Raw genomic sequence first — 14,429 nt, 5'->3', positions numbered from 1 at the left:
GCACCTGACAGTGTGACTTAGAGTGTGAAATGTGGGCCCTTACCTCCAGGGGGCAAGCAGCAGGAGCAGCAATCTTGTTCTGAGAGGCACTCGCTGATCAGAAGTTGTGGGTGTCAGGAAAATGTGCACACAGTGGGAAAAACCTGAAACTGAAGACAGAATGTTGGGGCATACCCAGCAGGAACCGGGGAACTAGAGACCTTGGAATGCCAGTGCGTGCAGAGTGAAGTGCAGGGAGATTTCCTCACAGGCTCCAATATGAAGTTCTGGGTGTCAGAAGAAATAGTGCACCCCATAGGAGAAGCCTGAAGGTGGAATGCCGGTGCGTGCTGAGTAAAGGAAGAGCTGGCAGTCTCCAGAAGGAGCTAGAACAGAACAGGACCAAACATCTCGTATTTCATTTTAATTTTTTCATCAGTCACCAAAGTTAAGTGAAATGAAGGGATGTGAGGAAGAGGGAGGGAGGGAGGGAGTCTGAGCAGAGCAGACCTGTGCACAGTGGTCTTGGCTGCAGGTTGACCAGAGTCAAAAGTGAGGTTGCCTTGGGGACAAGGGAGGCCTGGCGAGCCAGCCTGGTCCTCTCCCACCTGAGTCATGGCTTCCTCACAATCTCTACACAACTCACTGTTTAGAAACCCTCTCCCGGCTGCACTGACATACTCCTTCACTTGTTTGTGTGCTTGCTTTTTTCCTTCCTTCCTTCCTTCCTTCCTCCTTTCCTCCTTCTTTTTTTTTCCCTTTGTTTTTTTTTTTTTTTTTTTGGTAGGATTTCTCTGCATAGCCCTGGCTGACTCTGTAGACCAGGCTGGCCTCAAACTCTGAGATCAGCCTGTCTCAGGCTACTCCAGGCTGCCTGCTTGAGCTGAGCCCCACCCTGTGTTCCCATTGAGTTCTTGGGCCCAGGCTCTCGGCCTGACTGCTTGCTGCTGGAATCCAGACTCCACACTGAGTGACTTGGGGACCCTGGTGTGTTCACGGAGCAGGGTATAAGTAGGAGCTACTTAGTGCCCTTGAGTTGGCCGGTCTAAAGACCTAGTAGAGAATGTTCTAACTCTGGGAATCTTGTTAAAGTGGAGATTCTGATTCAGGGTCTGGATGAACTCTGCATCCTGCCATGTGTCAGGTTCCCAGGCCATAGTGAGGCCCTGGGCCTTGGAGCACACCTGGTAAGATGAGGACCTGGATGGTGGATGCGTCCAGACCTGCATTTCTCCACTGAGGCATTCAGAAGAGGTGGGCCTGCTCTGAGACAGAGGCCAAACACTGTCCCTCTAAAGCAGAGGAAACAATAATGGTATCCACCTCATGGAGTTAGGAGAGGAGGGGCCAGTAGTCTCGAAGAGAGCTGAGTACAATCACTGGGAGCTGCTCTCTGGGACCACTAGCCAGGAGCTCAGGGGACTTATGGCAAAATAATGAATACCTTTCTTATCATGTTGACCAGAAGCAGCTTTGGTGGTTATGGTGGTCCTACTTTGGGAGAGTACCCCCTTAACTGGAAATGTTGGAGGATACATGCTGCAGGAAGGCCAGTGGAAGACAGGTACCAAGTCCCTCCCACTCTACCTTTTTATGGAAGGGACTTTGTTTGACAGATGCTTAGGGACAAGGTCCTGAGCAGGGCTCTTCTTGTTTGGTACCCTTCACTCAGCAGTTTTCTGGGAAGCACCATGGTGTAGGCACCCAGGGTAGAAAAGGGGATACTGGGCACTGGTAGAGACCAAAAAGGAGGCCATCAGATCCCTCCACGGTAGCTGCAAGGAACAGAAGGTAGCCAACATGGCTGGAGGGGAAAACTAGGATAGGGTTGGCCTGAGATTAACAGAGACCAGCCTTGCATAGGCTGCTGTCAATCCCAGAAGTCCAAGTTGTAGATATCCATATGGTATGAGCATCAGTGCTGGCCAAGGCCATGGGCACAGGTGGTCTCAGCATCTAGAGCTGCTGCTGACAGGAGCCCTAACTGTCTGCAGCTGTTGACATGGGAACTCGTTCAGATGGAGCCATACTAGACATCCGGGCTCTCAGTCGTATTATACAAGCTGTAGGTATTTACTAGAACATTCCATCATTAGAGTTCTGATGGAGACAAGTGAAGCCTAGAATAGGCTTTTGAGAGATGCCATCTTCTGAGGGCCTGCTGGAGGAGTGTGAGCCTGCAAGACGAGCCAAACAGCCCAGGCAGAAAGAACTTCAAGGAGATGGACAGGTTTGGTGGCGCATAGCTGAAACCCCAGCACTCAGGAGGTAGAGGCAGGGGGATCTTGAGTTTGAGGCCAGCCTGGGGTGGAGGATGCCAAGTGCTGTAACCTAAGATGGTCAAGAAAGACACTTGTTTGTGCTAGTGTGGTCATGGAGGGTGGGTTACCTTATGGGGAGCCATTTCATGGAAGTGAGATAAGCCAGGAGCTTGTCTGAAAAGGCTTTGGGAACTAGAGAGAAGAAAGAAGCACATGTGGCAGAAGTGTGCATCTGCGTGTGGTGTGGACAGAAGTGTGCATCTGCATGTGGTGTGGGCAGAAGTGTGCATCTGCCTGTGGTGGGAAGAAAGGACAGGCAGGAGAGGGCAAGGACTTAGGACACAGATCAGTGTCTCGGAACCCACCGTGATCTTATCCCGCTTTCTTTTGGTTAAAAACGAGTGGCTTGGTCTAGCTCACACTGCAGGATGGGAAGCTCCACAAAAGGCTTCAACTCCAGGGCAGGGTCATGATGGTCGTGAGAATCATGAGGGATGCCTGACCCATGTCCTAAAACCTAGCTGTTGAGACCAATCGGTCCTCAGGGGTTCCTGTTTGTTGCAGCCAGTTCACTGGGAGAACTTTGTTTAGGGGCTCACAGTCTTCCTGGGTCCTTCTTCTGACTTTAGCGATATCGGTCTGTTGCTGGAGGGCTTCTCTCCAGGTTCCCCAAGCCCCGCAGTCCCACAATCCACTTATAAAATAATCACTCAGACGCTTATATCACTTATAAACTGTATGGCCGTGGCAGGCTTCTTGCTAACTGTTCTTTTATCTTAAATTAACCCATTTCTATAAATCTATACCTTGCCACATGGCTGGTGGCTTACCAGAGTCTACATGTTGCTTCTCCTGGCGGTGGCTGCAGTGTCTCTCCCCAGCCTTCCACTTCCCAGAATTCTCCTCTCTCCTTGTCCCACCTACCTCCTGCCTGGTCATTGGCCATCAGTGTTTTATTTATATAGAACAATATCCACAGCACTTCCCCTTTTTTCTTTTTTTTAAAAAGGAAGGTTTTAACTTTAACATGTAAAATTACATATAACAAAACAATTACCGAGCAAGAATTATAGTTACAATATTAAAGAAGATGTCCTATCTATCTTATATTTGTGAGTTTAAGGTTTTATATCTAACTTATCTTTTATCATAACTGAGGAAATTACAACTATCTAGTTTTCAACCACATCAAAGACCTGAGAAGGAACATAATGGTACCTGAGAAATGGTAGACGGATGCAAGCAACTTCGGGAATCTTGCAAGAGTAGACCAAGACAGCTGGCAGCCTGGACAGTCACCTGATGTTTCTCAGCATTGTTGGTGCATTCAAATTGGCTACAGGCCTAGAGTATCTGACAGACCATTTTCAGAAGCAGGAATTCTGAGAGACCATCTTACCCTGTCTTGGCAGAGTACAGTGGTCGCTTTCCTTGTGTCCCGCTTGTCCAGAAAGGACAGCATTGCATTTGTACTGTCAGCCGTCAAGGCAAGGGCAGTTCTTTGCCCAGTAGGCCATTTTGTGCCAAAAAGACAAACTTCCAAATGGAAATGTCTTAGAAGCCCAACATTCTCTCGGGATCAATTGGTGCAGCCAGGAGCAATTGTGTCTCACATCAACAGAATTTTAAGTTATTTAAATGCCATATTCTCTAGGTCTATGAAGTGTTTGAAGATTACCTATCTATCTGAAATATATCTATGTATACCTAGAAGACCTAACTAACATGGCTACAAATATGATTATCATAGATGACTGATTATTAATCTATTTTTAATCATCCATTACAATTTTAAATGAGTTAAACATAATACCTCAAACAAGAATAGAAATATATATATATACAGTATAACAAAATTAACTTCAAGTTTGCATCAATAAACCAAAATTTATACCAATGTAAAACATTTTAAACATAAACTAAAATTTATACCAATGTAAAACATTTTAAACAAGTTGTTCTTTAAAAGTAGGTTCATTAATCTACCCTTTTATCTTATCATCTCCATATCCTATATATCCATATCATATCCCCTTTTCTTTTTTAGAAAGAGATCACATTTATAATCAACCTGTTTTAAATAAAAATATTGGTTTTTCTCTGTCCCACACCAGAGGGCTCTTCTGATTTGGGACACAAGAATCACTTAACCATTTTTTTTTTTTAAAGCAATATGTCTGGGTTTAGAGGGGGAGTGAGCCAATTCCACCTCTAAAGCCAGCTTGGTATATTTGGGAATTTGGGCGTAGCATCTCTTACTACTTCCTGCTGGAGGGGGGCGCTGTATCTTATGGGGAATGCAAAGAAAATTTTAGACCTATGGGGTAGTCCGTGAGGCTGTATTGTGTGAACCAGTTGCCTTGAAACCGATCTGGATGTTGGATCATCTGGGCCATGGTGTCATCAGAGTCCTTTCAGGGGTCTTGGCTGGTGAAACCTGATGTATCTTAATCTGGAACAAGTCCACAGCCTCTGGCTTTCTGTGGAAACAAAAGCAGAACCTCTTTTCCAAAGCAACATATCCTTAAATCCAAATTTTGAAGTCAAGTTACCTTTAAAATATACATATTGGTTTAATTCAACATCTTTTTTGATCAAATGTTTTTTTGCAGTTAAAAATACCAAAGACAACACAATCCAGATTGTCTGTGTAATATTCATCTTTACGTGTCTTTTTACATTAATTTTTTGTCTCTTTCAAGCCTACGTATATTTTACACACATTGTAAACGATGTTATCTGAATCAGTCTTTTTGTGAGCCTATTGCTTTAAACTGCATCCTTCTAAGCCTGAAACAGCACTGTGGCTGCTGGCTCCGCCCACTTCAGCTTCCCAACATGGCAGTGGTACGTTTTCCGCCAGCTCTGGGAGTCATCAAGTCTCAGAAATAGTGGGTCTAAGCTTTTATCAAAGCAGCATGTAGCCCAGAAACCTTTTTTTAAAAAAATACTAGTAAAGACTAAATCTACTACACAGCATAATGTGCCTCTGGCAGACCCTCATTCCCGCCATACTGCGGTCAAACGCACTCGCCAGGAACCCGCCAGTGTTAAAACTGCGTTTTGCGGCGTCTAGCTGCTCATATGAGACAAGAAGCAGGAACCTGGTTTTGGCTCTGTTTAGAATTGGTTATTAAATATTCTCAGGTTTAAGGTGGAAACTCGAGCCGTTGGCGCCATTTGTTGCTGGAGGGCTTCTCTCCAGGTTCCCCAAGCCCCGCAGTCCCACAATCCACTTATAAAATAATCACTCAGACGCTTATATCACTTATAAACTGTATGGCCGTGGCAGGCTTCTTGCTAACTGTTCTTTTATCTTAAATTAACCCATTTCTATAAATCTATACCTTGCACATGGCTGGTGGCTTACCAGAGTCTACATGTTGCTTCTCCTGGCGGTGGCTGCAGTGTCTCTCCCCCAGCCTTCCACTTCCCAGAATTCTCCTCTCTCCTTGTCCCACCTACCTCCTGCCTGGTCATTGGCCATCAGTGTTTTATTTATATAGAACAATATCCACAGCATCGGTCTGGAATTTGTGTGTGTGTGTGTGTGTGTTTGTCTGTTTAGTTAGTTTGGTGTGGGTTTTTTTTTTTTTTTTTTTGGTTGTTTTGTTTTTTGAGGCAGGGTCATGCTATGTAGTCCAGGCTGGCCTTGAACTCTCCATCCTTGTGCCTCTGTTTCCCTAGTGCTTGGGGTATAGGCGTGTGCCACCACACCCAGCTTCACTTTTGTTTTGTTGTTTTGCACTTCCTAGATTCTGACAATTTGATACAGTTTGGAAGGTGTAATACTATAGGAAACCAATCATTACTTCACTGTTAAGAATCACTAAGTGAACATTTTCTTCGTGACTATAAGAAAAAGTCTTGTTTTTAGGACCCTACACTGACTCATGTAGGGGTGAAAGGTGGTGATTCACATACTCAGCTGGTTTGGAAAATGCAATGTCATGAGGCATACGCAGCTGGCACATCCGTGTGTGGAGGTCTGGGATCTTTGCGCCATGTTGCAGTTTGAAACAATACCACATTTTAAGTTGTGAAAATACATTCTTTAACTCTTTGGAAGACCTACTTAAAAGAGAATTATGGGTTACTTGTTGTACGGACAGTGCTCAGATGATCCCTCGGGTTTGGGACTCCGTAGTGAGGGGACACTTCATCCTGGGTGGGGCATCGGCAGTTGCCCATTGCACTTTGACTTCTTAGTGTAAAAAACTGTCCCCTGAGATCATGTGAATTCCCAGTCACCACCCTGTCCCTCCTCCAGCTGAAGCACTGGTCTCTAGGAAGTGGGAAATGGGTAAATGAGAGAAGCAAGCTTGCTCAGCAACCTGTGGAAGAAGGGGGCGTCACTGGGCCCGCGTGAAGAGCAGAGGCGGCTGTTCTCGTGGCACACTGCCGACAGGGCCTCTTCGGTCTGCTTGGCTCTCTCCCAATGCTGGACTATGGTTCAGGTGTGAGAAGAAGGCCAGCAACTAGGTGGCAGGCACCCTGTCACCTTATACACCAGGACTGGGGACACAGAGCATGGCCTGTGAGAGCAGAGGAGAGTGTGCAGAGCCCCAGCTCAAGGACTGTTCTCAGAGTTGGGGTCCATGGCTTCTGCAGACAAAGAACTCAGGGAGGCCCAGAGTGCTACTGGTGTTCCCAGGAGAAGATCGAGAAATCAGGAGGCGTCCCAAAGGGGCCTGCACATGGCCCTGCCCTGAGTTTCCCCAGCTGGAGGGCAGAGAGGGTGGCCATAATAGTAATGGGAGAGGAGACCTAAGAGGAAGTTGGAGTCCATTCTCGCTGTGTCCATGTGGTAGCTGTGTGTATGAAGGAGTCTTCAGCACCCCACCTCACCCCCGGGCGGTAAGTCCTCATAGCTCCTGTTAAAATACCATGGTGGGTCTGTGAGATGAGACCCATCCCTGGAAGACAAACCCCAGAGACTTCTGCTGAAGTGTGTGTGTGGGGGGGAGGTTCCATGGACACCCCTATTAGATGGATAAGCTCATCATCTGAAAAGCAAGGTGGAGCAAGAGCTAGGACCTGGACGTTGTGACTCTTGGCAGCAGTGGCCCTGGCATTACCCAGAGTGCCACTGTCGTCTCTTGGCCAAAGAGCAGATCAAAAACAGCACTCTTCTCATGGTTGAGCTGCCATTCGAGAATGTTCCAGCTTTACAAAGCATGGGATGGAAACAGAAAAGGAAGCTACTGCCACAGACTTCAGTTCAGGGGCATCTCTCCCCTTAGAAGCAGTGAGAAGAAGCCAGTGAAGTTGGCATCAGGAGTTTTGGAAATAGTCAAATAGACTCCATCTCACCCACTCAGGACAGCTGTCCTCAAGAAAACAAACAAATGATGGCCAGGGTTGGGGTGTGTGGCTCCTTCGTACCCTAGAGGGAATGTACAGTAGTGTAACTACTAGGAAATCAGGGTTAAGGTTCCTTAAAAGACTAAAAATAGATATCACTCCCGAGCATAGACCTCAAGAAATCAGTCAATACACAGTGGACACACATGCACAGCCTCATATATACCAGTCAAGGAATGGGACCTGCTCAGGAGCCATCAGCATAGGAACAGATAAAGAAAGTGTCACACACACACACACACACACACACACACACACACACACGGTGGTGGAGGGGGAAGGAGAGAGAAAGAGAGAAGGGAGAGCCATAAAAATGAATGAAGTTGTCATTTACAGGACAATGGGTGGAATTAAAAGTCATTTAGCAAAACAAGCCAGACACAGACAGATGCATATTTTCCTCCTAAGTGGAATCCAGCTTTCAGAAAAGCAGGAAGATAGAAGTGTTACTGAGGGGCTGCTGTCTGGACCAGGCAGTTTGGAGTCTTGGGGGTCTTCAAAGAACTGAAGACGGTAGTGGTTCAGCTGAGATGGCTACAGTGCGCTCTGCTCCTTAAGGGTCGCCGCGCTCAAGAGTTACTGTCGGCTAAAGGTGTATGTAGATGGTTCTCTTTTTTGATTGACAGCTTTGGATTATTCAAGCTTTTGTTCAGTGAGCATGTTTTTTTCCATAATGCATCTGATCTTAATCATATGCACATCCAATTGTGCACAGGCATAAGATGCTAAATTGGGGGGTGGGCTTTCCCTAAACGTGTACTCAGAGGACACAGACACCCCAGGTCAATTCAGGCTCAATCCCCCATACATGCACACCTCTCTTATGCCCAAGTAGGATTCTTAGAACATGTTTGAGTGAAAATTGACCACAAAAGGGCTCTTACTGAAGTTGCTAGGAAAGGGAAAGGATTCCATTGTTGGAGGAGGGTGTGCACACAGCCCAGTACAGATGAGGGCCCAGCCGAGAGGAGCCGCAGGTTGCCAAGCTTCTCCTAGGCTCACCCCCTCAGAAGGGGAAGACCAGCATAAGAGGGCCGAGAGGTAAGTGAAGGGGATCGCATCATGTGTGAGAAAGTTAGAGTGGAAGCCATGGTTTAAGTAGATGATGGACACTAGAAGTGTATCTGGGACTAGATTCTCACTCCGGTGACTTCAGAGGCCTTGTGAATCATGCCCGGCACTGCTCTTCCTATGGTTTAGCCCTAGCTCCCAATCATTCTGAATTTATAATACTTTCTTAGTCATATACCACAATTGGATGATCCTGGCATCACCTATGTTCACTGTGCATAAGGAATAGCCCAGCCTCCTGTTTCTCTCAGGTGGGCAAAGGTGGTGTGTGATGTCTCATCTAGAATACTGAACTAGCTGCCACTGTGTTACCTATTTGAGAAGGAATCATAGGAGCCTTTAGGATCTGCTCAGAATCCCAGACAGCTGCCCCTCCTCCAGATCAGTTAAATCAGGACTGAGGTGAGCACTGAGCGCGTGTCAGCTGAGATCCCAGGCAGCGCCCTCCTCTTGGGAAGCCTTGGCAGAGCCAGATGTTATGGCTCAACTAAGCAAACTACCTCAGGACCTCCCTCAGAGTATACTGTTCACCTAAGTCCCTGGAGACCAGATGCCCAGCTCCATCTAGTCACGGGGCTCTGTGCTCTAAGGGATGGAGGTCCAGGAGGCCATCGGCGTGGTTCTCTCCTCTAACAACACTGAGCTTTGACCTGTCAGCCTAGGGTTGCTCAGATTCCTTCAGAATGGGATTGTTGGGAACCAGGGTGTTAGGGTGCTGGCAGTTTTAAGCTGGGCAATAGCTGTGACAAGAAGCAAATTTCCAAGTGCTCTAACAGAGGTCCTGGAGTTCTAGTGTGGGCTTAGCTAGGGAAGAGTCTGTTGTGGGTTTGGGGGGCCAAAGGAGCCGTCTGAGACCGGCAGGGTCCACCGTAGCTGTCCAGGTCTCGGGGAAGTATAGGCAGTCTCAGAAGATCTTTCTATAGTTCCTCACAGGGAGAGAGGGACCCAGCAACACATCTCCCCCAGGCTAAGCTTAGGTACAGGAAGCTACCTACACTTCAAAGGACCATTTGGAGCATGAGTGTTTGAATGAGTCACAAGTTTAAAAAAAAAATTCCATTCTTTCTTCACTCTATTGCTATTTTATAGGGAAAGGTCAACTCCATTATCTTATGCTGCCCGACGTTTATGCAGGATTTAATTTCAGGGTCTCCAAAGAGTCCTTTTGATGTCTACAGAGGTGACTTTGCTCCCATACGCCCCACATACCCTGGGCCAGAGTTGCTACAGATAAACTGAAGAGCTGAAGAGTAACCTTGAGATGCCCTTTAGAAGGCCCAACTCAATCAGGGATCTCCAGTGAGAGTGACCTAATCCTGAGGGACCAGCCACAGAGGGAGGGAGGCACAGGGGTGACATTGGCTTAGCTAGCTGAGCCACCAGGATCCATTGCTCATGGCCCTGCTCTGGGACAAATAAAGGCCAGACTGTCTGTGAAACCTGACCACCCTCACAACAGAGAGAATGGCCCTGAGACCTTAGACACCACTGGTCCCTTAGGACAGTCCTGAGCCAGACAGGCTGTAGGGGAACCCAGTCTGCCGGTTCTGCGCTGACCTTGGGCCTGAGAAAGCAACTGTGGTCGCTGGGGGCACCCCCAAGGGTACAGCAATGACAGGGTCTAATGGGGACAAAGGTTTCTTAGGGTGTGTCATCCAGGGAAGAAATCCCATTGCCTTGGGCTGAATCCCAGCAGGGGCTCCTTCCAGGAGAGCTGCGGACTCCTGTGTGTCCTGCTACTGTGTGTCAGTCATCTGCACCATGAGGGTCCTGGTGTAGCCACAGATACACAAGGAACAGCTTGCACCTTATAGGAGCCCCGGAGGCTGCCCAGTTCTCTCCCTGCCTGAAATGCCAGGGTCTGTTTAGGTTCAACTGCTCTACTCCAGATTAACACAATCTTCCATTTCTTGTGGTTACTTGTCAACCAGGAAATAGATGCTTTCCACCTATCCGTTCACTCTTTCGGTCAGGTCATAAAGACATTTTAGACGTTCATGGTTATTTGGTGACACCAGCTGGTAGGGTCATGGTGAACTCTACTGTAGGGTGAACTCGGGCTGTGGTGTTGGTCTCCCTGACTGGGGCATTTCACAGCAGCAGCCGACAGGCTCTGTGGGCTGTGAGAAGCTGGATGCTGATGACGGAAAAGGTGACAGACCAGGGTTCACATAGGAGAAGGCACACAACATGTTGTGATTTGTGGACTAATTCAAACCAGCTGTGTCACTCTTCTGGGGACATGCCATAACTGTGAGGCTCTGGGCAGGGATGGCCCTGAGCCAGCCCCTAATCCTGTGTCTACCCAGTGCCCAGGCCCTTGCACAAAACATATGCCCTGAACTGGCTACTGATCACCCAACTCTACCTGCCTCTCCCTCATCAAAAACTACTCTGTTAGCTGGGCGGTGGTAGCACACACCTTTAATCCCAGCACTCGGGAGGCAGAAGCATGCAGATCTCTGTGAGTTTGAGGCCAGCCTGGTCTACAGATTGAGTTCCAGGACAGGCTCCAGAGTTACACAGAGAAACCCTGTCTCAACCCCCACCCCCCAAAAGAATTTGTGTCCCTGTGGATGCAGAACAGTTCTGGGGAGACGCCAGAGCATCTGAGTCATGTGGAAGAAGATAGACCAGGCTAGAGGAACAAGAAGCCTCAGAGAAACGCACACGCCACGGATCTGTCAGAGCAGGCACAGAGTCTTGTTCATGGCCTTGAGAGGCCCTTCTGCCTGTGACGTGCAGGTCCAGGGGGACAGCCTATTACAAGCAGGCCAGCCCTGTTTATACTTGAAGAGTTTTGGTTTTCATAGGTAAATGGCTGTTATCAGCACCCTCTGCTGTAAGCCACATTCCAGTGGTCACTGATTAGCAAGTTGGGCAGAGCAGAGCAGGCCATGCTCTCCAGTGCTGTAGGAAGAGGTGTCCCCAGGGGGCTCTGGGTTTTGTGGAGGGTACCCTGGCTGTGGGAGCAGAAAATGTGCACAGTACTGTCTGCATGGATGGGGTGCCTGGGTCGTGAGGCCAAACTTCCCAGTCTCTCAGCTCATAGGGACAGAGTAAAGACTTGACCTTACTTTGGTGTCCTGTCTTTCTGGGGCCCTGCCCTCCCACTCCATCCAGGGAAAAGCCAGGTGTTTCTCAGACCCCCAGTATTCAGGCTCACAGCAGCATTCTACCTATACTTACCGTTCTTTCCACGCCAGGTGAGGAAGTCAGGAAGTCAGCTGTGGGCAGTGGCCCAGGGCATCTCCTTCCTGGGATTCCAATCTTTTGCCTGAGGGTCTGCAGACTCTCTCTGCCTCTGCCCTATCCATGTCACCCGAGACCTGCGTGCTTCATCTGGTGCCCTGTGTTCTCTCAACAGCAAATGAAGCTGGTGGCAGAAAGCCTGAAGGAGGAGTCCCAGGAAGAGGAGAAGGAAGCTACCTGAGTCAGCGTGCGGCCGTCTGTCCCCAGCCTCCACTGAGGAACCTGCGTCACACCTGCACAGGGCGGGGATACCAGCCTGATCTCAGGCCAGATGCCTGGCTGTGGGAAGTGGCTGAAACACAGTGGGCACACTTACCCTGCAAGGTCTGGCTCCATGGGAGAAGAGGCTGGGACTCTTGGTAGCTCCCTGGTGCCCTCTCACCTGGACCCTCCCAGGCCCCACACACCCCTCCAGCTGCCTCACTTTGCTCCAGAGCCTTGGCTACCCTTGGACTTCATCCCTGAGGGGTCACCAGCTTCCCACATGGCACCCATAGTAGGTACCAGTCACTTCCAGCCCCACCAGGGCCCTATGATGGGGTGGTGGCTTAGGGTCTGTGTGCATTATACCAGTTCACAGGAGCCATGCAGAGGGGGTCCCCACACCTGACTCTCTCTGGTTCTGTATGCAGTGTGTTAACAGACTCTAACTGAGCTATTAAAGTCAGCCCTCTCCTCTCCTGACTCCTGCATCCTCCCTGACTCCACAATTGCTTCCACTGCCTGCAGAGCTGGGTGGTGAGGTGGGAATCCCAGGAGCCATGTGAATCCCCAGAGCTCACAGCCAGGCCCAGGTTTTCGGGGGCCGCTGCTGCTGCTGACACCTGAGGGAAGCCCCCATGGGCCAGAACCTGCAGCAGCGGAGTGGTTCCTGGCCGCGGTACTGTCTGCCTCCCCAGTGAACCTACAGTGTCCACTGACTCGAGGTAGGACAGCCCACCCAGGAAGCAAGGCCCATAAGGGTGGGAGCTGATGCCCTCGCTGGACCCTAGGAGTTCTCCTGGCAGCAGTCTAGCTCTTCCCCGGCAGGGGCTGGGGTAGCCTGCTCCATACACTTAGTGGGCTGCACCTGCATGCCCCACTTTACCCAGAGAAGAGGCGGCAGCTGCCTCGGGGTCACTTGTTTTTAGAAGCCTTGACTTTGACCTTGGAAGGAGACACACTTCAGGGCACGGTACTGCATTGGTTTTGCTGGGTTCCTGATGGAACTTTCTAAATCAGGCTCACGTTTTAAACAGCAGGTAAATGGCAGCCACTAAAGAAACCCCTGGGATCCCAAGATCTTCCCCTTAGTCCAGTCTCTTTGGCCCTGGCTCCTGGTCCTCCACAGAGCCTGAACTAGGAACAGTCACAGGAACAGGGTTGTCCGTCAGTGACTCTCTGCCCTCATGTGGCCCCAGCCGCCCCTTTTCAGATGGACCTCTGCCGTGAGGGGCTGTGCAGGCTCAGCCAGGCTTCCCTGCACTCAGGACTGGTGTTCCTGTGCCCCCTGTGCCCTCCTTTGTGCCCTGGGCCTGTGACCACAGAAGATGTATTTAGGAGCACACCAGGCATCGGTCTGATTGTAGCTGTGCCCCGTATGTTTCTGTCCCCAGGACTCGAGCAGGTGGTGTGTTGTACACAACAGCCATTCGAGCCGCTGTGGTGTGCGTGAAAGAGCAAGTGTGGGTAACCCAGTAGTCTTCCGCCTCCTGTTGTCTTTTGTCACTAGACTGGGGGGGCATCTGGGAAGGTGCTGCCCACCCTGTGCCCCCGCCCCAGCCCCAGCCCCACCAGGCCCATTCCTTCTTTACCTCAGTCCCGGCCACTGATCCACCCAGCCTCATTGCTGGTCTCACCTCAGCCCTCAGATACCAGCCATGACATTGCCCTGTGAGCCTGGGGGTTCCTACCCTACTCCAACCCTAGCCTCCATGATGACTCACACCCGAGAAAAACTGTCCCACTTGCCATTCTGCCTGGCCTCTGAGGATCACCTGGGTGGAAACTCTCTGCTTTTGGTTTTTTGCCCACCCTGATTACCAAAGAGCCATGGGACCCCCAGCTCTTACCAACAGGCTCAGACAACATGATGTCAGCCCCCACCTGGCTGGGATAAGGAGTACTATGAGTCAGTACTCAGGATAGTGGTAACTACCAGGGACAGGTCTATAAAGGCCAGAATAAAGTTTAACCTCATTTTCTCAGAGCAGGGCAGTTGAGGCCCAAGGAGGAAAAGGGACAGGTCCACCCTGGGAAATGAGAGGGGACTTTGGACTCCACACCTAGTATTCTCCTAGCCACCCAGAGTCTTCCACAAAAGTCATTGGGAGACACACCATGTAGGCCAGGCAGCCGTGGGAAAAAAGCCTTGGCTTCAAGAGCCCCAGGCCCAAGGGAGGCAAGTGTCAGCTCATTCTCTCACACAAGCCTGCCCCACAGGCCCTGCTTGGAAGGCTTCCCAGCAAGACGGGACTTGAAGCAGCTGACTGGATGCAGCCCTCACCAGGAGGGAAGTGCTAC

General features: G+C 49.6%; 1 protein-coding gene across 1 annotated transcript in view; it reads left to right on the top strand.

Annotated features, from left to right (window-relative positions):
* Ano10 (anoctamin 10) overlaps positions 1-12,611 on the top strand; it is a 117,405-nt gene extending 104,794 nt beyond the window's left edge. The window contains exon 15 of the mRNA XM_028890480.2: positions 12,043-12,611. Coding sequence (XP_028746313.1) covers positions 12,043-12,108 — 66 coding nt within the window. The 3' untranslated portion in view covers positions 12,109-12,611. The remainder of the gene's footprint in view (positions 1-12,042) is intronic.
* Positions 12,612-14,429: the final 1,818 nt, after the last annotated feature.

Source organism: Peromyscus leucopus, chromosome 7, assembly GCF_004664715.2.
Source record: "Peromyscus leucopus breed LL Stock chromosome 7, UCI_PerLeu_2.1, whole genome shotgun sequence".
Lineage (NCBI taxonomy): Eukaryota > Metazoa > Chordata > Mammalia > Rodentia > Cricetidae > Peromyscus > Peromyscus leucopus.
The sequence above is the reverse complement of the archived record's forward strand: the minus strand, read 5'-3'. Positions and strand labels throughout refer to the sequence as shown.